This window comes from Parasteatoda tepidariorum, chromosome 10, assembly GCF_043381705.1.
Source record: "Parasteatoda tepidariorum isolate YZ-2023 chromosome 10, CAS_Ptep_4.0, whole genome shotgun sequence".
In the NCBI taxonomy this organism is placed as follows: Eukaryota; Metazoa; Arthropoda; class Arachnida; order Araneae; family Theridiidae; genus Parasteatoda; species Parasteatoda tepidariorum.
Window position 1 is genome coordinate 24,923,183 of NC_092213.1, and position 24,159 is coordinate 24,947,341.

The 24,159-nt window shown below is 26.4% G+C and overlaps 1 protein-coding gene across 1 annotated transcript in view; it reads left to right on the forward strand.

Annotated features, from left to right (window-relative positions):
* LOC107437479 (early endosome antigen 1) overlaps window positions 1-22,329 on the forward strand; it is a 38,301-nt gene extending 15,972 nt beyond the window's left edge. The window contains 19 exon segments of the mRNA XM_071187128.1: window positions 2,706-2,811; window positions 3,306-3,388; window positions 4,613-4,706; window positions 5,768-5,821; window positions 6,773-6,874; window positions 7,540-7,668; window positions 7,938-8,060; window positions 9,625-9,864; window positions 11,154-11,312; window positions 12,112-12,201; window positions 13,466-13,597; window positions 13,804-13,899; window positions 14,923-15,012; window positions 16,083-16,266; window positions 17,364-17,418; window positions 18,562-18,682; window positions 19,497-19,595; window positions 20,413-20,549; window positions 21,836-22,329. Of these exon segments, the coding sequence (XP_071043229.1) occupies window positions 2,706-2,811; window positions 3,306-3,388; window positions 4,613-4,706; window positions 5,768-5,821; window positions 6,773-6,874; window positions 7,540-7,668; window positions 7,938-8,060; window positions 9,625-9,864; window positions 11,154-11,312; window positions 12,112-12,201; window positions 13,466-13,597; window positions 13,804-13,899; window positions 14,923-15,012; window positions 16,083-16,266; window positions 17,364-17,418; window positions 18,562-18,682; window positions 19,497-19,595; window positions 20,413-20,535 (2,080 nt within the window). The 3' untranslated portion in view covers window positions 20,536-20,549; window positions 21,836-22,329.
* The last annotated feature ends 1,830 nt before the right edge of the window (window positions 22,330-24,159 follow it).

The following is a 24,159-nucleotide window of genomic DNA, read 5'->3' on the forward strand; positions in this document are numbered from 1 at the left end:
GATTTTTAATTTTAAAGTTACAAAAATGGTACTGTTCTTTTTATTAAATATACTATTTTTGCAATCTAAAATTCATCTATAAAAATAAAATAATTTTCTCTTACCTTCTTTATGATGTCCACGGAGTTAACGGTGAGAACCTTGCCGAACCCCAATTGAACGCAACAATCCAAAACTCACACCAAAAGGAGCAAAAAAACTGATAGTTAACATTAGAAAATGGAATGGTTACCTTTCCCAGCAGCTGTCTTATAGGGATTTCGTATATGCTGCCCTTTATTGCATATTTACCGAACTATATTAATTGTCCATGGAGGGAGATTTCATTTGTGATGGACAAAGTTTACTAGTCATTTATTTTATAAAAAAAAAAAAAAATTTAAAATATTAAATAAAAAGTTACTATGAACATTTAACTAGGTAAAACTACAAAAATCATTAAAAAAACATTTAAATTGTTTAAGAGCCATTAAAAATTATTGTGTGTCACAGACGTAGGGACGTCCACGGAGGGGATTTTGAAGTTATGTTTATTAAAAAATAAGAATGAAATATTAAATACATTTAGTAGAAATGCATATAATTTGTTAGTTAGAACTTAACGAAAATGATGAGGAAAAATATTAAGAAATCTGCTGTATTTCCTAATATTTATTACTAAGGGACTTAAAAAATCACCTTTTTGTGAGAATGACCCATATTTGAAAGTTATAATAAAATTAAGAAACATTGAGATGAATTAACAAGATTATAATTATTTGTTTACTGTTTTTAATTGTTTCTGGGTTCAGCATTAAATGTAATCATTTATGGATTATAAATTCAAGATGTATTTCTGCTTCACCTGAATGTTGAGTAGATGCAAAATTAAATTTTTGTGTAAAAAAAAAAGTGGGGTTTTAATTTTTGTTATAATTTTTTTATATTTTTTTTATAAAGGTTTCTGATTTAAAAGCCAAATATTTCATATGGTTATGTGTACAGTACGCAAAATAAAAAATGGACCACCCTAAATAACCCTAAACTGACCTGAACTTTCATAGAACTTAATCTTAGTAATTCGAAGGGGTGACCTTACTAATTAATTTGTGCAGGCGATATTTTAAGTTACAAAATCAAACTCAAAATACTTTCTCTGAATAAACATTTTTTTCAGCGGATTTGGATTTCTGATTCCCAAAATATATGGAAAGGCCTTTATCTGGGAATTATGGTCCCAATAGTTAGATTTGGATAGCATTCCAATGTTTGGTCCCCGTAAAGTTAATTTTAATTTATTTGTATTTTGCCATAGCTCGCAAAGTTTTCAAGCAAATCAAAAAAAAATTTGTACAGAATTATGAAACTTGTTTATACAAGAATATTTTCGCCCAAAAAATAATTTTTAGTTAATGTATATTATTTTGTATTATTTCAATTAATATTATCCGAAAATATCTTGAATTGTAAGGTATACAAATTTTTGCATCATTTTAACGAATGCAATTCTAAATGGCAAAATACAAAATTTGAGCGGAATCTTTCTAATAGTTTCTGGGAAATCTAATTTTAAAAATACGATTTTTTTCAAAGTTTGATTTTTCAGAAATTGGACCGATTTTGTTCTAATTTTGTATTTTTCTATTTAAAATTACATTCTTTAAAATGATGTAAAAAATTGTCTGCCTTAAAAAAATTTTCGACCATTGTGAAGAAATGAAAAATAATAAATGAAGAAGTGAAAATAATGAAAAATAATAAATTTTTTCTAAAACTTATATTTTGCTTGAAATTCTCTTTGGATAAACAAATTTTATAATTGTGTACAAAAAATATAAGTTCTCAAGATATGGTGAAGTACAGCAAAAGTTTTTTTTTTTTATTTCCAATGAGCTGCACAATCGGTCTTGCCGATGAGCAGACCTAGTTCGTTTTCCAGAGGTGGTATCCACAGTCAGGACCACCACAATGGGTGAGATACCGTTGGTCATTTTAATTTGGACGTCTAGTTTCTGCCATACTAGATGCCAGCACCGAGACTCTATTTGGATGCTAAAGTGCACTAGGAATTTAATTTTGCCGGAAATGCCAAGAGCCAATAAGGCAAACTATTGGGACCGTGTTTCTTTCTTCCCCCTTATATTATGGGGGTCAAAAATCTGAATCCGCCAAAAAAGCTATGTGGGTCAGATCTAATTACCATATTTGAGGTCATCCCCTTAAACTGTTAAGATTCAGTTCTAAGATGTGAAGATCCGATTATTAGATGAAAAGTTATTCATTGTGGTCCTTTTTTTATTTTGCGCACTGTATAATAATAAATTCTGTTAAAAACCTCTTTTGAAAAAAAAAGTTTTTTAAAAATAGATTTATTTCAAAATGTCTATGAACAAGATAATACATTTTTTTGTGTCTTTACTTTTTATACTAGGACACTTATATCTATTTTTTTTTTCTTCCTATTTTTAGACAAAAAGAGTATTATTCTATCACTTTACTTCTAAGTTGATACGAGATTTAGTATTCTTACATTTCTCAACCAATCATAAGTAATCTGACTTGACCCACTGACCTGCAGTATAATCATTTCCCATTGTGTTCTTATATTGCAATGATTGGTAGAATTTATAACTCAGTTGTGTTTACTTACCTTGAATTTTTTCCCTATAACTTATTACTTATGCTTCATTTGATTTCCCCAAATGAATTTGACTTTTATTTCTTAGCCTTCAAAAGAAGTTGAGTGAGATGTCCAGCAATGTATCAAATCTTCAGAGAGAGCTAAATGCAAAAGAAATTGAGAAAAACAAGCTGCAAACCAATCTAGATAAAGTATGTCAAAATATAAAGTAATTTAAAAGAATTGTCTTTTAAATAGAATGTTTATGAACTTGGTTTTTCCAAATATTGTGCAACTAAAATGTTTACTCGAATTTGTTGTATTATAGAAAGATTTAATTTTAAGCCCTTCTTTTGTGCCAAGTATCAACTTATTTCTGTTGGTTTTAAAATATTCAGGTTTCTTATTATTTCTCGTTTTATTTTGTAATGATTTTTTTTTATTCCAAATAATGCATTTAAACTATTTATAAAGCCCTCTAATGCTTCAAAAGGTTTCAAAAATATGTATTCCTCATTTTTTTCCATAGTCAAATTATTTTACAAGAGAAAAAAAATTTTTCACCTTTTCATTATTCATTGAACAATTTTACCTTTTTCACTATGTAAACTTTATCAGTTTGTGTTAATTATTTCCTTTTTTATGAACTTTATTAGTATGTGTGTGAAATGTTCCTTTATTGATTTTTCCGTAATTTGTTCAATAGGTTAGTGACTATGAGCAAATTAAGGCTTCTCTACTTGAAAAAAATAGTTCTTTGGAAGAAAATCAAAGGATATCTGCTGAAAAGTATGTAAATATTTTTTCTTATAAGTTGTTAGTTTTTAGCCATCATTGCTTAACATTTTTGGTGGCATTCCTTTTGCCAAGAAAATGTACTCACGACCTTTTCTATATATGATACATTAATTCAAATGTTGGGACAAATTTTAAGGAAAATAAATACTGTTTTATGTTGTTGTTTTTTCCTTTAAAGTTTAATTACATCTTGTAATTTGAAGGGGGAAAAAATGAAGTTCCACTCTATTTTTGTAAATATTATAAGCATTCATTGTGTTCTTCCTAAGCATATTTAAAAGGACGGCTTGCCCTTTGATCCCTTTAAAAACGCCCTCTTTGCCCCTTTTGTAAAAATAAGCTGCCATCCCTTCAAAGCAGTGCTTCATATTCCATTTTGAAACAAATTTATTCACCGTTTAAATAATAATTTCATGCTGTTAAAATTATGTGTTTATAGGTTTAATTCTGATTACTATTACAAATATTTACTTTGTTGGGATTAATCTCAATTCATTAAATTTTTAAAAGTATCTTTTTTTGGGGGGAAAAGGGGTAAATAAATACCATTTTTAAATTTTTTTTTCTTACAATTTTCAGTTTAAATTATTGCTTTCAAATTTTTTTTTTTTGATTAATAATTTTTTTTAGTTTACTTTTTTTTGAGAAAATTTATGGACAGAGATCGCCTTTTAACATGACTTTAATTATTTTTCTGAACTGCACATTTTTTTTATAATTTGATAATGGGAGATAATTATTTTTTGAAATATACGCATAAAATAGTATAAAAACGTAATTTAATAACTGTTGGGGATCAAATTCAGTTATTAAGTAATAGTTCTCATTTTCATGCATTTTTACAGTATTAATTTTGTACCTTTCCAAAATTAAAAGTGCCCTTTTCTGACAGACAGCACTCTACCCTTTTTTTATTCCTAGGAAGTACTGCATTCATAATTTATTTATGTGAATAAATGCAGTATTACTTTTGAGTTCATAATCACGTTAATAATTACATTCAATATTACACTTTGGAAGACACAATACAAATATGCTACAGGCACTACATAATTGATAGTTAGAAGCAAAAATAAATGAAGTCTTCTAGAGAAATGCAGTTAGTACAAGCAAATATAAATTATACAAATTAAATGTTTCTACAGATAACTTACAACTGATTTTTCAATAACTTATCTTACTTACCTTTGTAATTTCCTGTTTATTTTCCATTAGAGAAACAGTACTTTCACAATTGAAAGAAGAAATCAAAGTAATGAAAGAAAAAATTAAAGACATGAAAAAGGATAGAGAAAATCTTTTTTCTAAAGTGAGTTTTTTTTTTTTTTTTTTTTTTTTTTTTTTTTTTNTTTTTTTTTCTTTAATATTATTTTTAAGATTATGAGTGTTTATTTTATATTATGTCTCTTATTTTATCATTTTTGTCATGTGTCTATATATTAATGTTCTATTATTTTTTTTAGTTGCATTTTTTTTCAAAGTTTTAAATTTGGGTAAAAAAAATTAAATTAGGTATTTTGTAAATTTTAATAAGATTCCTAACCATCAAAATACATTTTGAGAATCACAAAGTTTTGTGTGGAAAAACTGATGTTTCTGCCAATCGTGTTTGCTATGTTTTTTTAAGAAAGGAAAAAAAAACAGAAAATTTGATTGACTAAACATTTAAGAAGAAGAAAAATCAGGAAATGTAATTTTTTATCTGAAACCTAGAGCTATTAGGAAATTTTATGTGGGAATTCCCAAAAATTTGGTGCCTTTTCTGAAGTTTTTAGTTTTGATTTGGATATTACATATTATTTTGCTGTTATTGTCAATTATGGTTTAAATTGGCATTTAAATTAATTTTGGAGAAATAGAATTAAAAACTTCAAAAATTATTTTGTTACAGATTAGGAGAAAGAAAAAAAAAACATTTTATTAGTTAATTTATTATTATAATTATTTATTTTGGTGGAATATCATTGATGTGAAAATAAAATAATTGGTGATATTGAAAATAATTGAAAATAAAAGTACAGACTTTCAATTTTACACTGGAAATTTCAATTTGAAAAAATGCTGAAATTTTATTAAATAATCTCATAAATTACCGAGAGGAGAAATTAAGATAAATAATAAAACATAATAATAATAATTTTTCTCTCTATTTTAACCAATTTTTTAAATTCAAAACAAACTAAAAAATAAAGAAATTAGTATAATAATGATATGCAGTATTATACATATTTATTGTTTAAACAAAATGTAATCAAGAAACTGACCAGAAAAGTACTTAAATATTTCAAAATTAATCTATAATATACAACTACATTTATATTTTTCTGTTTAAAAAATAATTTTTTTTTTTTTTTTTTTTTTACACTTCAGATCCAAGATGGTGAGGGAGCCAGTGCTGCAATGCATCAGTTAAAAGAAGAAAATGTATGTATTTAATTATATGCATCATTGAATCAAATATTTTTTTACTACATCTAAGGTGCTAACTAGTACAAATTATCCATAGTTATTATGATTTCAGAGTAAAGATTATGGTCTTATGTTGGAGCTATAAAAATTATGGTTTTAAGAATTTTGGTTAGATTAAAATAAATTTGTTTTCCTAACTATCAAGAGTTATGTAATTTTGAGAAAACAGAGAAAAGCAAAGAAGTCTCATTCCCCACGTTCCTTGAAACTATTCTGAAATTTAATCAACTCTCTTTACTGAAAAGCAAAAGAACATAAACTCAATTCAAAAATGCTGTGAGCATAAATTTTTAATCAAGAGGAAATAGTTCTGTAATGCAGTGTTCCCCAACTCCCGGTCCGCGGACCAGTACCGGTCCGTGAATCAAATGGTACCGGGCCGCCCATTTCATTGAAACTGAATTTAAATTCCTAGGTTTATACCCCAAATTAAAAATATCTGTTTTCCATTAAAATTTTATTTATTTAAGAGAAAGGGGCCCCCGAAGGTAGTGACATAAATTTTTTAATGTATCATTGTCTCCGATTACCCCCAGATGGAACCGCCTCATTGCAAAGAAGCAAGCTCAGGGTTCTCATTAAATTTAACTTTCTACTAAGTTAAAATGTTAAATCACTTTATATTTATTTTTTGGTGTAACTGTATTTTATTTTGAAGGCATTTTTAAATACAATCAAACTAAAATTAATAAATCAAAATAATCTAAAATATAAACAATCAAAGCCCCCCCCCCCCCCCCATTGGGCCGTGGAAAAATTATCAAACGCTGACAGGTCCGCGGTGATAAAAAGGTAGGGGAGCACTGTCCTAAGGGACCTGTCATAACTTTATATTTCCCTCCATGAATTTTNTTCCTTTAAAGCTCTTAAACTTCATCAAATTATTTTTGTTTCTTAATTTTAAAGACTCGTCTTCAAGAGCAGCTAATGCAACAACAAAATATTGTAGGACAGAATGCAACAAAAAGTGAAGAAAAACTGGTAGAAATGCGAGCCTTGTTAAAAAGGGTAAGAAATTGTGTTGAGTTTAATATTAAACAAAATTATTTTTACTGTAGAAGTGTAACCCTACATTACACTATTTTACCATATGGATAAAATAATATTTATTTAAGTTTATTTCTCAAAAATTGTTAACTAAAATTTTTTGATTAAAGAAAGAACGAAAAACTGGCAAGAGAGAAGAAAGGCTTAATTGTCTCTGGGGCCAAGACTATAAATTCCTGGTGTATCTCTCCACGCATTTTGTGTTTACAAAGTAAACTGTAAACAAACTCAATTTATTATTCTAGGAAGTTATGTTAATGAAATTTTGATTTAAGTATGTTTCTAATGTTTGCAGTCATAAAGCATTAAAATATTAGAAACAATCAATAAATAAAATAAATGGGTTGTTAGAATATTATTGTCTATTTTGGATATTTATTTAAACATAGATTTATTTTTATGAGACTATTTTGTTTTTTGCTCATTATCATTCAAAATATTGAAAAATTCTATAAAAAACAATAATGTATTAATAATTCACACAAAAATTAAATGCAACTCAGTTCTAAAATTTTTTATACTTTCTTTTTATTTTCTGAAAATGCAGTTACCATTGTAGAAGGATAAACATCTTTCAACGACTTATTTTATTTAAAAAAAAATATTAAATAGTTTGATAATTCCAGACTAATCAAGACCTTCAGGAGGCAAGCAAGAAATGTAGCCTACTTCAAACTAGTCTAGATGACGTTCAGTGCCAAATTAAAATTCTCGAGAATGATAAAGAATCACTATTAAAGGAAATAGAAATTAACGTAAGTATTTGTAATTTTATTTTGAAACATTGATGTACTCGGTAAAATTATTTGTATTCTAGTGAAAGTTTATTATTTATTAAGTATTTTGAATCTAATGTAAAATAAGACAGTTGAGAAGCTTTATTTTAAATGTGATAATTTTTGATTTTTTCAATTTAAGGTAATTACTTTACGAATATGATGACATTTTAATAAATTTCATTTGTTTATTTAGTTTATCTTAACAGGATATTCTTACTTTAAATTTTATGTGTTTATCTTGGCAGAAAGAAACATCAGCAGCTGATAAAACAGAAATTAGAACATTAAAACAAGAGTTGGAGAAGAAAGATAAAACTTTAGAAATGAAAACTCATCAAATGGAAAATCTCTCTCAGCAGCTAAAAGATGTAAATCATTATTATTTTTTTTTCTGTTGTTAATATTGTTCTTCATTTTATTTTTAAAAGAAAAAATGGAGAAATTTTCTTACTTGAATTTCCTTTTATTTTTTTTAATTTATTCAGCTTCCTTTTCTCGTAAAATTAAATTTAAATTATATTTTAGATTTCATTAAAATTCTGAAAGTGCATATTACTTTTTTAACAACATTAAAAGGACCATTTCTTTACATTTCTATACTATTATTTTTTCATTGAATTAATGGTTGTTAAATAGTTATGAAGAAAATTAAAATCATTTATCTTAAAAATGGCTGGCTGTTTTGTTTCTAAACCTGCATTTCTGTTTCAAAGATGGCTGGCTGTTATGTTTTCTAAATCTATATTTTTCTTTTAAAGATGGCTGCCTCTTATATTTCTTTTAAAGATGGTTAGTTGTTATGTTTCTAAATCTATATATTCTTTAAAAATGGCTGTCTGTTATGTTTCTATACCTCTACTTTTACTTTTTAAGATGGCTGTTATATATTTTTCCTCCTATGTTTTTCAATTCTAACCACTTTTCCCTTTACTACACCATTTGGTACATGATGTCCATTTCTTCTTGGCGTGAAAGCCCGTTGTCCTTTTGGTTTTCCCCTTTGTGCAGTGTTGGAATTTTTCCTCTTGTTCCTAATTCTAACACAGTTTCAAAGATATAAATTGTAATTTGCTGGATTTAATTTCAGAAAAAGTCGAGCAAATTTTATGTTCAAGATATAAGTTTATCTCAGTCTAAAAAGAAACATGAAGTAAGTTAATTTTGCATTCAAAAACATGTAGATTTGTGTTTTTAGAATTATAAATCATGTTTTGTCCAGAAATAAGCAATGTAAGAGAAGTAAATTTTTTTCAATTCCTTGTTTTAATATCCCGACTTTTCCTTGTATTAATAGTTACCGGACTCAATGAAATCAGAATGATAATACTCTTCCCTGTGTCATTGCCCTCTGTAAATTTCGCATTCAAGGAAAGTGTGTGGCTTCCTTATTTTACTATTGTCTTTAATAGTTTTTGTCCATAATCTCTTGCAACAAAAATCCCTTCCATAAAAATACAAAAATTTAGATCCCCTAATAAACATATTCTTAGCAAAATTACTACTTTAACTATTAGTTATTTGAATTATTATTTTAAATTATTATCCCATCTTCAATGTTCAGATCAATTAAACTTTTCACAAATTTTATGGAATTTCATACTCTATGCAAACGAGGGGAAACAGGTTTTTTAAACATAAAAGCAAGTAAATAATGAATAATAAGAGTGTGTATACAAAAACAGATATTTTGGAGTATTTTGTACACCAAAGTTGTAAAATGGAAAATGGTCTAAAAGCATTGAAAATGATAGGCAAAAAAAAATTCCCATTTTCTTATTCTATTATTATTTAAGTATGGTGTTCAATTATACTTAAAACAATATGTCTTTTAAAAAATTTAACCAGTTATGGAATTAAGAAAAATTTTATTATGTGTGATAAAATATTACTGAATTGTTTTTATTTGTCATAATTTTTACCCTTTTTTTTCAGATTAAGGAATCGACAGCTAAATTCATGGAACAACTGAAGTTAGAAAAACAAAATTTAGAAAGTAAGTTAACAAAGTCCAACCAAACTTTAACTCAGATCCAAACAAGTCTATCAGAAAAGGAAAAAGAATATTCTCAGATTGGAAAGTTGCTTCAAGAAAAAGCTGATGAACTAAATGTTTTGGTTGAAGAAAAGCAAATGAAAGAACATGAACTTGACCAAATGAAAGAATCTTATGAAGTAATTAATTCTACTTAGCTATTAAGGTTTAAAAAAATAGTTTGATAAATAATATAGCTTTTGTAATTTAACTGTTTTCGTATTTTTATAATTTTTTTTTTTAATTTTCAGTTTCTTTAATATTCTGGTTTTTAATTGTGAATTCTGAAAATACGGTGATACCTGTTAAATGAGTTCTCTTTAAAGTAATTTATAAGTACTCAGTAATTTATACACTCCTATTTTGCCTAATGATAATGAGGGAATGGCTAATTGTTAACTAAACTAACCTTTAAGCAAATTAACCCTTTAAGGAAAGTATTTATACGATTTAAGAAAAAGAAACATGATGTGGAAACGCTCCGAAAAACACACATCAAAGAAAACAGACACTATGGCAAAAGTATTCTTTACGCTCAGCTCCCCCCAAAAGAAAACAGCTACCTTACCCTACAACCTCGCCAGTTGTATGATAAGCAGTAGCAAGTAGAAGCTTTTTCATATGTTGAATGTAATGTACAGTGCGCTTAAAAGTAAAAAGACCAACCTGAATGACTTTTGATGTAAAGATCGGATCTGTGTGTAGTAGGACTCAATCTTAATGATTCGAGAGAATGACCCTTAATTTTCAAAATCAGACACAAAAACGTACTTTCTCTGAATAAATATACCTTTTTTTATGGCAAATTCATTTTTCTGACCCCTAAGTCCTTGGGGGTAGCTGCAATCTGGGAAATATAGTCCCAATAGTTTGGTCAGAAGAGCAATCCAAAAGTTGGAACCTTTAAATGTTAATTTACTAACTTTATTACTATTTAACTAACTTACTAACTAACTTTTTGAGCGAATTGTAAATTTTTGCACACAATTATAAAATTCGTTTATCCAAAGAGATTCTATGAAAAAAAATAATAACATTTAGTAAGTATTTATTATTTTTAATCTATTAAATAATGGCTGAAAAAATTTAAAAATTATCATACATAAAACTTTTTACGTCATTTTAAATAGTGTAATTATGCATGGCAAAATACAAAATTTGAGCAAAATCAGACAAATAGTTCCATAGGATGTTTTAATGCTTAAGATTTTTTTCTTTCTTTATGGCTTAAATATTTTTAAAAAGTTCATAATATTAAGGGCTTTTCCTATTACAAGTATTAAAAAAAATATGTTAAAAACATGCATTAGCTGTTTAAAATTTATTGAGTGAAAACTTAATTTTTTTGTCACTTACACCAAAGTAATTAATTAAATAAATTTCATAAAACACTTAAATAATTCTTTATTGTGATTTAATTTTCATGTAGGCTGCATTGACAAAAGTAAACTCTCTGGAAGCAGTTGCCTCAGAATTTGAAGCATCTAAGGAAGAATTCTGCTCTAAAATTTCATCTTTAAATGAAGAATTAGTTACATGTCGTCTAGCTGAGGCTGATCTGAATGCAGCATTAGAGAACATGAGCAACGTAGGTATCTTACATTTTGTTTTCCTTGTACAGGGAAATTTCAGTTATCTGTAGAATTATCCACTTTATGACTAACTGTGGTTTGGTTTTAAAATAATATCTTGCCTGCTGTGAACATTACCTATAAATACTAGTAATGTTTTGATCATGAGTATTCTTTTCTGTGATTTCACTATACGTAATCATTGCGAGTTTGACTCACACTATTTTGTCTAAATTAGAATCTGTCTTGCAATATTTTGATGGAATAAAGAAGCAATAAAGCTCCAGGGTCCTATACTCAGGCCGCGCAAGGGTGACTCAGCCTCTCATTCTTTCAGTGGGTCGATAAAATAAGTACCAAGCATGCCTGGGGACTAAGCACTGGTGTTTTCGTGTTCTGCTGGCCACCCAACCGCAAACATCTGCTCCTCTCCTGCACCCCAGAGCCTGAAGTCAAGAAAACTGAGATGGGCACAGTAGGCCTTAGCCCTCTATGGGCTGCGCTCTATTGAGTTCTGAATATACAATAATTTAATATTTTACATTTATGTAATTTTGATTTCTAATTCTTGAAATAGCATTGTTTAAACTATTGTATGGAAGTGTATGAAGTATTTTATTAAATATTGAAAGTATTTTTTTAATTAATATTTGAGGCTCCAAATCATATCTCCGTAACGGTTGCTCTAGCTTTAATTCTTTTCTTCTATTTAGGAATACAACTCTAACAATCAACTTATATTTCTTTAAGTTTAAGTTAGCTGGTGCAAACCAATGTATAAATTTTTTTTTCAACAAATAATTTTCTTACATGCAGCTGAAGAATGACATCACTGAAAAATGCCAATCTCTTGAAGATGAAAATAAAACCTTGCGACAATCTGTTACTACTCTACAAAATGAAAAGGTGAAGTTCATTTTAAAATTTATATTTTGTTGTTTTAAATGTAATAAAGAGTAATGTGGCTAATTATTTTAGCTTAATTAGTATATTAGTACCAGGTTATTATTTCTTGGTGTATTTTTAACAATTTAAAATACATTTAATTTAATATCACCAATTTACTCATGAGATATAAACATTAACTTGATATTTATATTTTGCTACTAACAAGCTTCTGCTTTCAACTTCTTCCTTTAAGATAACTTTGTATTAAATTGTATAATCATTGTAAATACATATTCAAAACGTTGTGTTCAAATTAAAATTTCTTATCAAAATTTGCAATTGTAATTTTACTAATAATTTGACAAAGTTTATAGACTTGAAAATCTATAAATTAAACAAGAATGATTGTATTCCTCGTGTACCAATTCCAAGTTTTTCATGTCGTCCATCCAGGTTTTAAAACTAGGAACAGGGCATGTAATTTTTAGGATAATTCACTGTTAGCCTCAAGTCCATTGATTCGCAGACTTCCCTGAACAAAAGCTGATATTCTGGCGAAATTTTTCAGTTAGTCACAATCATCCCTGATAAAAAAAATAAAAGTAAAAAAAAAACTTGATTTCTTATGCATTTGATAAATGCATAAGAACACTAATTGCATTTATGATGGCCTTTGATTTTACAAAATTTTTTTGATCTCCAAAAGAAGAAGAAAAAAAAAAGAAGAATTTTTTACCTTCATTTCGAAGAATTCTTGCTCTGAAATTCTTAAAGTGTTATTTCGAAGTAAAAATATTTTAGTGCATGGATAAAGCATCCACCCACAAAATTGGAAAGAGCTTCATAATTTATTGCATTTAAAACAGGGATGAGATTCTTCCGCGGATTCGCGGATTTCCGCTTTTTTTCAGATTTTTCCATTTTTCCCGCTAATTTCCGCTGAAATNTTATGATAGAAAAATGACAAGCAAATTGTTAAGCAAAGCATAAATTCAAATAAAGAAGTAAAAATTGTGACATTATTTTTAACAATTATTATTTGAGGTAAAAACATGCTATTTAGTTTTAAAATACCAACATATATTATTTTGACTAATATTAAATTGTAAATATTTGATATCCCAAATTTTCAATATCCTAAAAGTTTTATAGTCCCCCTTAACGTTAGTGATTTCAAGTAGCTAGTAAGTCATAGTAATTTCTATTTTTATCTTGTGTGCAAATCATTATAAGTTATTTTGCCAAGAATGCTTACATTTAAACATTTTTTTTTCTTTGTTAGAACTCCTTGTTGAATGAAATTGAAGAAGGTAAAAAATCGCTATCAGACATGAAGGAAACATGCAATGAGTTATCTACGAAAGTAATGGATATCACTGAAATGTGTGAAAAAGAGAAGAGTAATTGCACAAAGGTAATTTTAAATTCTTGCTTTTCTTTAAATTTGATAGTTATTTATTTAAATGAAATAGTTTTTATCCAAGATTTAATCACATTTACACAATGATGAAATATTTAAATGCAAATTTAAAATGTGTGTAATTTTATTTGTTTGTTGTTTTTTCTCTCTTTTTTTCTATTTTTTAATCTTATTTTGTTTTACCTATTGTGCTGCTGTAGATTCGGAATGAAGCTAATCTGGAAAAGGATCATTATATTAAAGATAAATTGAACCTCCAAAAACAGATTGAAAGCTTAGAAAATGACTGTGCTAAGGTGAGATAGTACTGGTAAGCACTTATAAATGAGTAGTACATTGCTGTGCTGTATTTCTATAAGAATCTTAATATGCATGATTTTGTTAACTGAACTTTTTGTCTAGAGATATGATTATATCCTGGGTGTTCTCCGGAATTACAGGATTTTTGTATCATCCTTCCAGATCTAAAAACTAGGAGCAGGGCATGTGATTTTTCTGTGGAATTTCATGTATCTTGAGACTATTTTGTCCATTTTGACTAATGGAAACTGTGCCAAAATCTGCAACTGTTGTGATTTAAATTCATACATTTTAAAAATCATGCATCATGATTTGTTTTCACTCGTCTTTAAATTCCATTGTTGTGATTTGTATTCGTGTGTTTTTGCAATCCAATAATGCGCTTTGTAATAAAGCTTTGATTTTTGTACTTATATCTGATTAAAAAGTACACATTCCGATTCATATTCACGTGATCATACATACCGATTCGTATTCACAGGTTTGAAATCCCTATATTTATATTTTTTTACTTGTTTTTAAAATCTAATATTGCGCTTCTTGTACATTCTCATTCTTGATTTTTCTTAAATTAGTTACTATATGTGATATTTATCATTGGTTGGTAATTTAATTATAAATCTTAGTTCCAGGAATCATATTAAACAAGTATGGTATATAAATTGGTATTTATTGATATTTTGTATATAAATTGATATTTTGATATTGAAATTTTGTACATAAAATTTTCAGGACTTTTCTTTTTGTGTCAAAATGTCATTCTTTTTCCATAATTTGTACTATCACTATAATTATGTAGTGTACTTGTATTTAATTAGTATTTAATTAGTATTTATTGTATCTTTATCAATGAGTCAAGCATTAACATTCCCTTGTTGTGTATTGTGCTTTAAAATAAATACATTAGAAATAAAATAGTTTCAGCAAACATATTCTATTTTAAATGGGGAACAGTCTAAATATTTATTAATTCATCTTGCATGTAGAATATATTTTTACAAAATTTTTTCCCTGTTTAGCAATTATCACAAAATCAAGAAACTATAAAGAAGCTGGAAAATCAAATTGAAGAACTAGAAGAAAAAAGTGCAATATTATTATCATCACTAGTATGTATAGCTAATCATTTAAATTTTTTACTTCGAACTTTTCATTTCCTATACTAATAAATGTTACTTTACCTGTTTTGCTACATAACTGCTTTTATAAATTCGAAACTGCCTAAGTTATTTAAACTGCCTAATTATTTCATATAGTTAACTTGGTTTTTTAAAATAAAAAAAAATCTTTCAAGGGAATTGTTTTGATTTTTTTAAATCAGTATTTTCTAGACTGTTATACAGAAAATTCTAAGTACCTAATATTCCCCCAAAGAATAGGTTTTTTTTTTTTTTTTGAAATTTTACTCAAAAGTTTAAAGTTGCAATAGTTTTTTTTTTTTTTTTAATATTTTTAGAAAGCTTATATATTGTTAAAATGTTTTGATAATGATTTTTTATTTAACATTGAAAAAAAAAATGTTTGAATTTACACAATTCTTGAATAAACTAGCATATATATATATATATATTAAAAATAGAACTCAAAATGTACTGAAATCATTATTATTCATAAAACTAAATTTAAGGAATAAACTTTAAGAATTTAAACTATTAAATGAACGAATTGTGATATAAAGATAGTTGTATTGTTTTAAATATTTCAAAAATTATTTTTCATCTAACATAACCAAAATTATTCTTTCACTTTTGTCTATTAAAGTAAAACTCATTCTTCTTTTTTGTAAGATTTTTTTTTTCTGGGATAATTTTTCATTAAATTTTTTTTAAAGGAAAATTTTTGTGAAGCAATGCATTTTTTTATGTTAAAACATTTTGCAGCAATATTTTTTAAATTAAACCAAATATTCTCCCAATAGTGCCTGAATTATCCTTAAACCTCATTTGTATGATCCAACATGTTCTGCAGACCTGCATTTTTCAAACTCTTGAATTCCTAGACAATAGGCTATATAACCATGTGTGATAGCTTTATCTTATATACTTATAAAAAAACTAATTTATTTTTTCCCTATTAAAATGGAAAACAATTTATTGTTTCTATTCTAAGTAAAGTGATATAGGATTGTAGTTTTTATATAAAAGCATTGTAAGTTTTTTTTCTTCTTTTTTTTAATAAGGATGAAACAAAACAAACACTTCAACAACGAGAATCTGATATTAAGGAAAAAGAAGCTCAACATGTTGCAAAAGTAGATGTTTTCACACAAAATATTAAAATACTAAGGGAGGACCTATCAGCGGAACAAAAGAAAAGAGAAAGTCTTGAACAAAAATATGATGAAATTTGTGGCACAAAATATGGTAACTAAATAAAATTTCTATTTACCTCTAAGTAAAATAATGTAAAGGTAATAGTTTTAGTATTACCAGTGTTTAATTTGATTACAGTACATAAACATTATAGACAACAGTACTCTAATCTAGTAGGTACTTTTTAAGGTGCACTCTCAATTTGCTCCAATTTCGTCATGAATTCGCATGCTTTATTGACCCCATGGATTTTGATCCATTTAAAATCACAATATTTTTACAGACAACAAATTGTCAATTTTTAGAGTTTTCTGAGCAGCAATTGATTTAAATTTTATGAAGAAACATAATTAAATATCTTTCATGCAATATATTTTTGGCCAGGCCTGAAAAATAAGCAATCTCGATATTTTTGTTTCAATTCAAAGTTTTGAAATAACCAATTACTATATATGAAAGTCTTATATTTGAGTTTTAAAAAAATCGAAAGCGGAAATTTACATTTATTTAAAATAGCTGTAAAGAGTTTCTTCACTTCCGACATTTTGTTGTTTACAAAAAATGCATTTATATATTTTTTATTTGCTTCTTCTCAGAATATTGAAATAAGTAAATTCAATAATTTTAAATAAATAAATTACTTTTGGATATGTAGAATTATTAAATATTTTCTTGTTTGTTAGATAAAAAGTTTTAGTAAAAAATAAAGTTTTTTCTGTGTACATCAAATGTTATTTCACATAAATTTTTTGAAAATTTTCATTCAAATTTGTACTTGCTTTCAGAAGCAAATGGTCACACAAAATATGGCAACACCCGAATGGTCACGCAAAACACCATTAAAAGCGAATGGTTACATAATATTTGAGGAGTGTAAAATTGGTTGCAGTAAAATTAGCACTCATTATTAAATATCAATTTTTGTCCTTAATTAATATGTGCTTTGTATTGAATTCCTAATAAACTTTTTTTTTAATTTGAGATTTAAAAAAAAGCGCTTTTGAATTAGCCCAATTGTTCTTGTATTTCTTTGGATGTATTAGGCAGTGGGCATGAATATTAAAAATAAGATATTGTTTTTAATTTTTCTTAAAATAAATATTTGTTTCCTAAAATCTTTCTTAAATATAGTTTTATTTATTTTTTAGAACTTGATGCAAAACTTGAGAATGCTATTAGTGAACGAAATACACTGTTAGAAAGGTAAGTCTTATCTTCAAAAGTGTGAACAAAAAGTTTATTTCATTATGCTTATTAAATGTAATTGGGATGAACTAAAATATTTAATCTATCAATATCCGATCCTTATTGAATTTTCAGTAAATTAAATTTTAATTGAATTTAATAAAATTTATTTTTTAAGCTGAATTAAAATTTATTACTTTAAATTATCTAATGAATATCAATTAAAAAATAATAATTTTAATATTATTGTACTAAAAAAATTTATTGTACTTTAAACCTTACATACTAAAAACTTACATACGTACTTTAAATCTTACATACTAAAGAATTTCATTGTTTGAATTTTTTTCTGAAACACATCAATATGTTCTCAAAACTAAAGCTAATCTAGATGTTTCAGTTTTAAGGCTTAAAAGAGTGCAATAAAAATGTAAATTAACTACTTCATTTATTACAACTTTAATAAAAACATCTGTTATAAGGAATAAAAAAAATGATAAAATTTTTAAAGGGTTAAATAAATTAACGTATTACTATTTGTTAACTACTGTTAAACAAATTAAGTTATTGTACGGCCAACATTAAAATTAATCATAATGCAATAAAAAAATTAACTGCTACTAATGCTCATTTGGTCTATAAACTATAAAGCAAAGAATTTTAATTCACTTTTATTCATGTTTCATAAAATAAAAAAAAACAATATTTGTATATATATGCATAAATCTACTATTATCTAAGAAATTTGACAGCTTTATATAATACCAACTTCATAATACCTACCTAGGTTTCTTATGCCGTTTGGCCTTTAAGGCATTTAGCCTACTTCTCCATGGACTACCTCAGGAGCCGAAGAAATAGAAACATGCATTAATTTTTCTATTGTAGTTGGGTTATATACTTTCAGTTTTTGCAGTTAACTGAAGTTTTACGAGAAAGGGAGGCTTGCCCTTGGCTCAACCCGCTTCATTTTATTTGGACTTTGGACCTTCTAGCCAGAAACCAAGGTCTCCTTTAGTTTTTTTTTTTTTTAATTAAACTTATTTATTGTTGAGTAGCTTAAAAACATTGAAGTAGTTTGTTAAACAAAATTGTTTTTATTTATTAAATAGATATCAAACATAATTTCCGATAACTTACTAATGTATTTTGAATTTTAAGATGTGTGAAAAGTGAAAAGGAGTGTGAAAGACTGCAAAAGAATTCTGTTGATGTACAAAGAAAATACAATGACTGTGTTGCAGCTCTGCAAGAACTAGGCCGTGAAAATCAAACACTGCAAGTAAGTATTTCTTGCTAAGTAAGAAAAGCAGTGCTATTTTTAAACAATTCAAAAATATACTTATTTATTACTAATTTTAATGCATTTTTTACTGCAACATTTTACCTGAGTGTTTCTAAATGTTTTTATCTAAACTCATACTTTACATGAAGTTTAAAAATTAAACTTTTGTTTCATTTTCTCATCTTAAATAATGATGATATATTGTAAAAAAAAATTAATGATTCATTTCTGATTGTCCTTCTGTGGCAACCAAATGTCAGATTTGTTGTACTAGATAGTCAGGTAACAACATCTGTTGTATTGATGAAACGATGCAGGGGGTCATACATCTGAAGTGTTATATAATCACTTGTAGCTCAATAGCAATTTTAATGTTTAACTAGATGTTGACGAAATATAAAGATATACTGAGAATCATTTACCTACATTTTTAGTTTTAAATGCTCAAGTAGAACTCCAAGTTCAAGTCACACAGTGTGATTTACTAGTGATATCTTCTTTTTTTTTGGTACATAATATTTTGTAGGTTTTTATTAGTAGATTTTTATTAGTTAAAGTATGGTTTTTCTTTAAAAGTGGGGCTGTACTATTTGTTCTCAATCTTTAACTTTTTGTTAAATCCCTCACAACATTCTATTGTGAATTATGTTACTTAGTTTTCTAATAAAAAAATTTTATTCTCTCGAATTTTCATTTCTCACAAGTTACTAAGAAATATGAAAACACAACTATTTGAAAAACATGTTCGTTTGTTTTTTTTAAAGTGTCGCGTATACAATATTAACATACAATTTTTTTTTTTCTTTCTCAGGTTGAAAACATGAAGCACATTACTCGTAAATGGGCTGATGATTCTGAAGTTACACATTGCACAGCTTGCGGTAAACTATTTACAGTCACAATAAGAAAAGTAAATATCAAAAATTTGGTGTTATTTATTCTTTAGTAGCGAACACTTTTTCGATTTTGTTAGTTGTATTTCAAATGTTATTTTTTTTTATACTTTCATATGCAAAAACAAATAATTAATCTGTCGAAACTGATTTACCCTATAACAAGGTAATAAAAATACTTATATTTGCCAAATGAGTAGTTTGGTTGAATGAAGATGAAAAAAAAATATGCAAAGCATTATTTGCTCCTTACCCACGGAATAAACTTGATTTAGGTGTATTGATTAGGTGTATTATTGTGTGTGATTAGGCATATTATTAAAATATGTCTGAAAATAACAATTCCAATTATAATAAGCTCTTGTCGAAATAGGCAAACTACTTAAAAGTAGGATGTTAATGATTTGAATTGACTGATTAAAATTAGCAGCTTGAATCACATTTTTTATCCTTTGATGGTTAATGCTGGATTTCAGCTGCTATGAATTCTGTAAAAAAGTTAGTTGTTTTTCTGGATCTTTACTAAAGCAAATAACAGATCACATAATTTTTCTCATAATAATATTACACTTTCCTGAACAAACACTGTTTATTTTATTTAGCAATTTTTATGTGTCTTTAAGACATAATAAGTTTTACTATTGATTATTAAATCAAATCACACAGTAAAAAAAAATTTTGATAGATGATAAAATGCATTGTTAGTATGACAAATTTTCACTGTCAAAAAGCAATTTTTTTTTAGTTACTTCAAATTTATTTTTGTGGCATTTAACTGTATAGTTTTTCACTGTGCTTTTTGCTTCTAATACTTATTTAAATATTTCTTTTTAGCATCATTGTAGGAACTGTGGAAACATTTTTTGTAATGAATGTTCTGCTAAAAGTGCCACTGTTGCATCGTCCAAAAAACCTGTCCGAGTGTGTGATGTCTGTTTTGTAGAAGTTACTAAGTGATAAAAATTTTCCATGTGAGAGCTTTCATTTTTTTTTAGTTTATATTAAGCTTTAAATTTATTATTATTGAGTTACATGTGTAAAATCCTTCATAATACAATTGAAGAATTTTAGGAGTGTCAACTGATTTCCTTTCTGCAAGCGTTTTAAGAAATTGGTGGCAAATTAGTTCGTAATACTTGTAGAATAAAGAAAATTATGCTCGCTGTTTAAAAGAAGTGCCACCTCGAGATAATTACAACAAAGTTACATTTCATGCAATACTTTAAAATTTTGATATGTAGTGTCAGAAAAATTGCTCAAAATGAAAAATACTAAGCTTAAAATGACTTAAATTTCGTTTTTGCCAGGCAGATTAAGTTGGCATCTCTGTAATTTTCTAATATTGACGACAAAAAAAAAATTCTGCCAGTGTTTAAAAACAATAAAAATGCTGTGATAATGTAATATGAATGTAGGAAAAGGTTTTAGTTATCCGTGTTGTTTTTCTTCATCATAAAATTTAGTAGACTATGTTTTATCAGTTTTGTTTTATTGACTGAATACTTTAACCTCGGAGATCTTTATCGTTTTCCTAAAATATGATTCTTTGGCTAGCAAGTTCTCAAACCTAACAATTGAGTCAACATTTGTGGACTGTTTTAGTCTGGAACTTAAATTATTGTTCTATTAAAGACTGAGCTTTCTGCTCAATCACAAGTTTTTGTCCATCAGCTGAACTGTAGTGCCCATTTCTTACATGACTCGGGATATTGCTCTAGTGCTGCTGTCATTGTGACAGGTCTTTAAAATTTGGGAAATGGCCTATGATGCCTCACATATTTCTTTATTCAGCAACTTTCAGAGAAAAAAACATACTTTAAAAATCTGGCGAAAGTTTACGCTAATTTATATGCTGTATTATTAACATTTTCTTTGTTACAACCACAACAACAAAAAATTATAGTAATAATTGAAAATTTGTTCAAAATTTTAATATTTCTTACTGTAACCTGTAAAACTTTGTCAGTTTACTAAAATATGATTTTGGCTCCTCGACAAATCTCTTAACCAAGCAGTAAAGAAAACAATTATTGCCTTTATTTTTTTATTGATATCTTTTTTTAGAAAAATCACATTTTAACAATTCGTGTAAATTTGACATGATTTGTGATATGCACTTTTTATTTTTCACTTTTTGTGTTTTATGTAAACTTTTCTTTAAAAATAAAGGCAAGTTCTTGAAAATTATTTTATTTTATTTAACAATTAAGTTGTGTTCAGTTTTATGTATTTTGACATCTGATATTTTTTTTTTCAGTTAGAATGCTACAGAAAGTTTTTATGTGTGGATGCTGAAGAGATTACACAATGTGGGTTGTTTCCAATATTGTTTCAAAAAGAATTGTATATTCAAGTTCATAAGAAAAATTATTTAGATGTATGCAGTTCATAGAATTATTCAATTATGAAGTTTTTATCTCACTCCAAAATATTACAAAACCCATTATATGTTCATTCAAAAACATAAAATTTTCCTAGCTGTAATTTTTAAAGAAAAAGCTTCTTTTTTTTTTTTACTGATATAAGGAACAAATAATAGACTTGCCTTACCAAAGTTTATGTGCTCCCCCCCCCCCTATTTTTATTTCAGTTATTTATTCATTTTAAGCATTTGACTTTAAAAGCAGTTTATCAATTTTATAAATCAGTTTAATCTATGTTAAATTGTTCTTTAATAAAACAATTCTATCCCTTTTTGAAAAAATGATTACCAAAATCAGATATTTTACTGTTTTTATATCGAAAACTAAAGTAAAGGAAAATACTTAAAGAAAAAGAATATTTGAATTGCGAAATCAGAGACATACTGTTTTTTGCTAGCATCAGATACATAATAATAAGCTAAAACAGTTTAATAGAAGGTATTTTTAATCACTAACTTTTTTTAGATTGCTCTTCCTTTTTTTTATATGTATTTATTTAAATACATAAATAAGAGATGTCTTTTTTATCTCTTACAAAATATTTGAAAAGCTATTGAACTGATTTTGAAACCAGAAGCCACAATTTGTTTATTATATTCTTGACAATTATAACCAAGCATGCTTGATGTCAAATAAGTGTAAGGATCTGTGTTAAATTCTCTTACATTAACATTTCTGAACTAATTTTTCAGTCGCTCAAATAAAGTTTAAAAATCTCATTTTTACTACTTTATCTATGTAAGTTATGAGCTCATGCAATTATTAAAATATGAAATTGTACTCCGTGTGTTTCTATAAAGCATACAAATAAATTATTGTATAAGCAATTGGTTCAAACATTATAGCCTTTTAAAAAAACTATTTCATATAACCATCATAATTTACAAGATGTCCTAAAATGTGACAAAGAATTAATGGCATATAACATTGTATGACATTAAATAGTTAATTTGAAATGTTCAATAATTACTTCATATTCTATTGAAGATAAGGTGTAATTACACATTTACTAACTTTTATGAATAGCTAACATTTATTAATTTATTTCAGTTTTTAGTTTATCTTTAAATATTAATAATGATATTTACTGTTCTACATCAATATTTTTAACTACTCACTCTTTTGAATTGTTTAAACAATTTTATTGATTAAAACAATCAATAAAATTGTTTAAACAATCCAAAAGAGTCAGTAGTTAGAAACATTGATGTAGAACAGTAAATATCATTATAAAAAGTAATAAAAATTACTTTTGATAAGATTTTGTGTTTTTTTTTTTTTTTCATTTGTTTGAGATTAGTTCATTATTTTAAAAATCTAAATTTATAGTCAGATATTCAATAAAATGTAGATTTGAATAGCTAATAGAAATAGTTAATTAAGGTTTATGTTACATTTAAGTTACACTGTCTTATAAACTTAGGATAATTAAAATATCCATTTGTGTTTGACTTCTTTATCTCTTTTTACCATATGGTATACACTTTTGTTTTTATACTTTTGTTCTGCTTTTTGTTATTGTTTTATGTAACAATTTTATAACTACTTACTGTTTTTATGCAAAATGTTTACCACTCCTGCTTTGGGGAAAATGCTTGCCAGTATTTTTGTTTAGTTTCACACTGTTAAGTTTGGCAGCTGTTAAAATACACTGTATTTTAACCTCCTATTTTTCTTGAAAATGTTTTTTTATTATTTTTTTTGCCATTAAAAATACGTTTTATTACTTTTAATACATCAATAGTCTTTTAAATAAACTATTAAATTGCTGTGAAATTACATATTGTTTTGTGTAAGTCAGGTTTATTTTATTTTTGTAAATGTTTGTAAGAATAATATAGATTAAAGCAGCTTAGTGTTTATGTATCGTAACTTATAGTACTTTTGAAGTATATTATTTTTCATAAAATATTTTATAACTGTTTGGCTCTTAGAACACTCTATCTAGTCAGAGATAACCATTCCAGTTTGACTATTGTATTATACTTGCAGTTTGTTTTTCTTGCAAATAACAAAAAGGGTTTTAATTTGCTTAGTACTTTTCTTGTAATATTAAAAAAATATTTATAAGTTTTTTTTATAATATGTGCTAAATTTTTTCACTGAGTAAAATTTTATAATAAAAAATAGATTCAATTACGAAAGAAAATACCGAAAA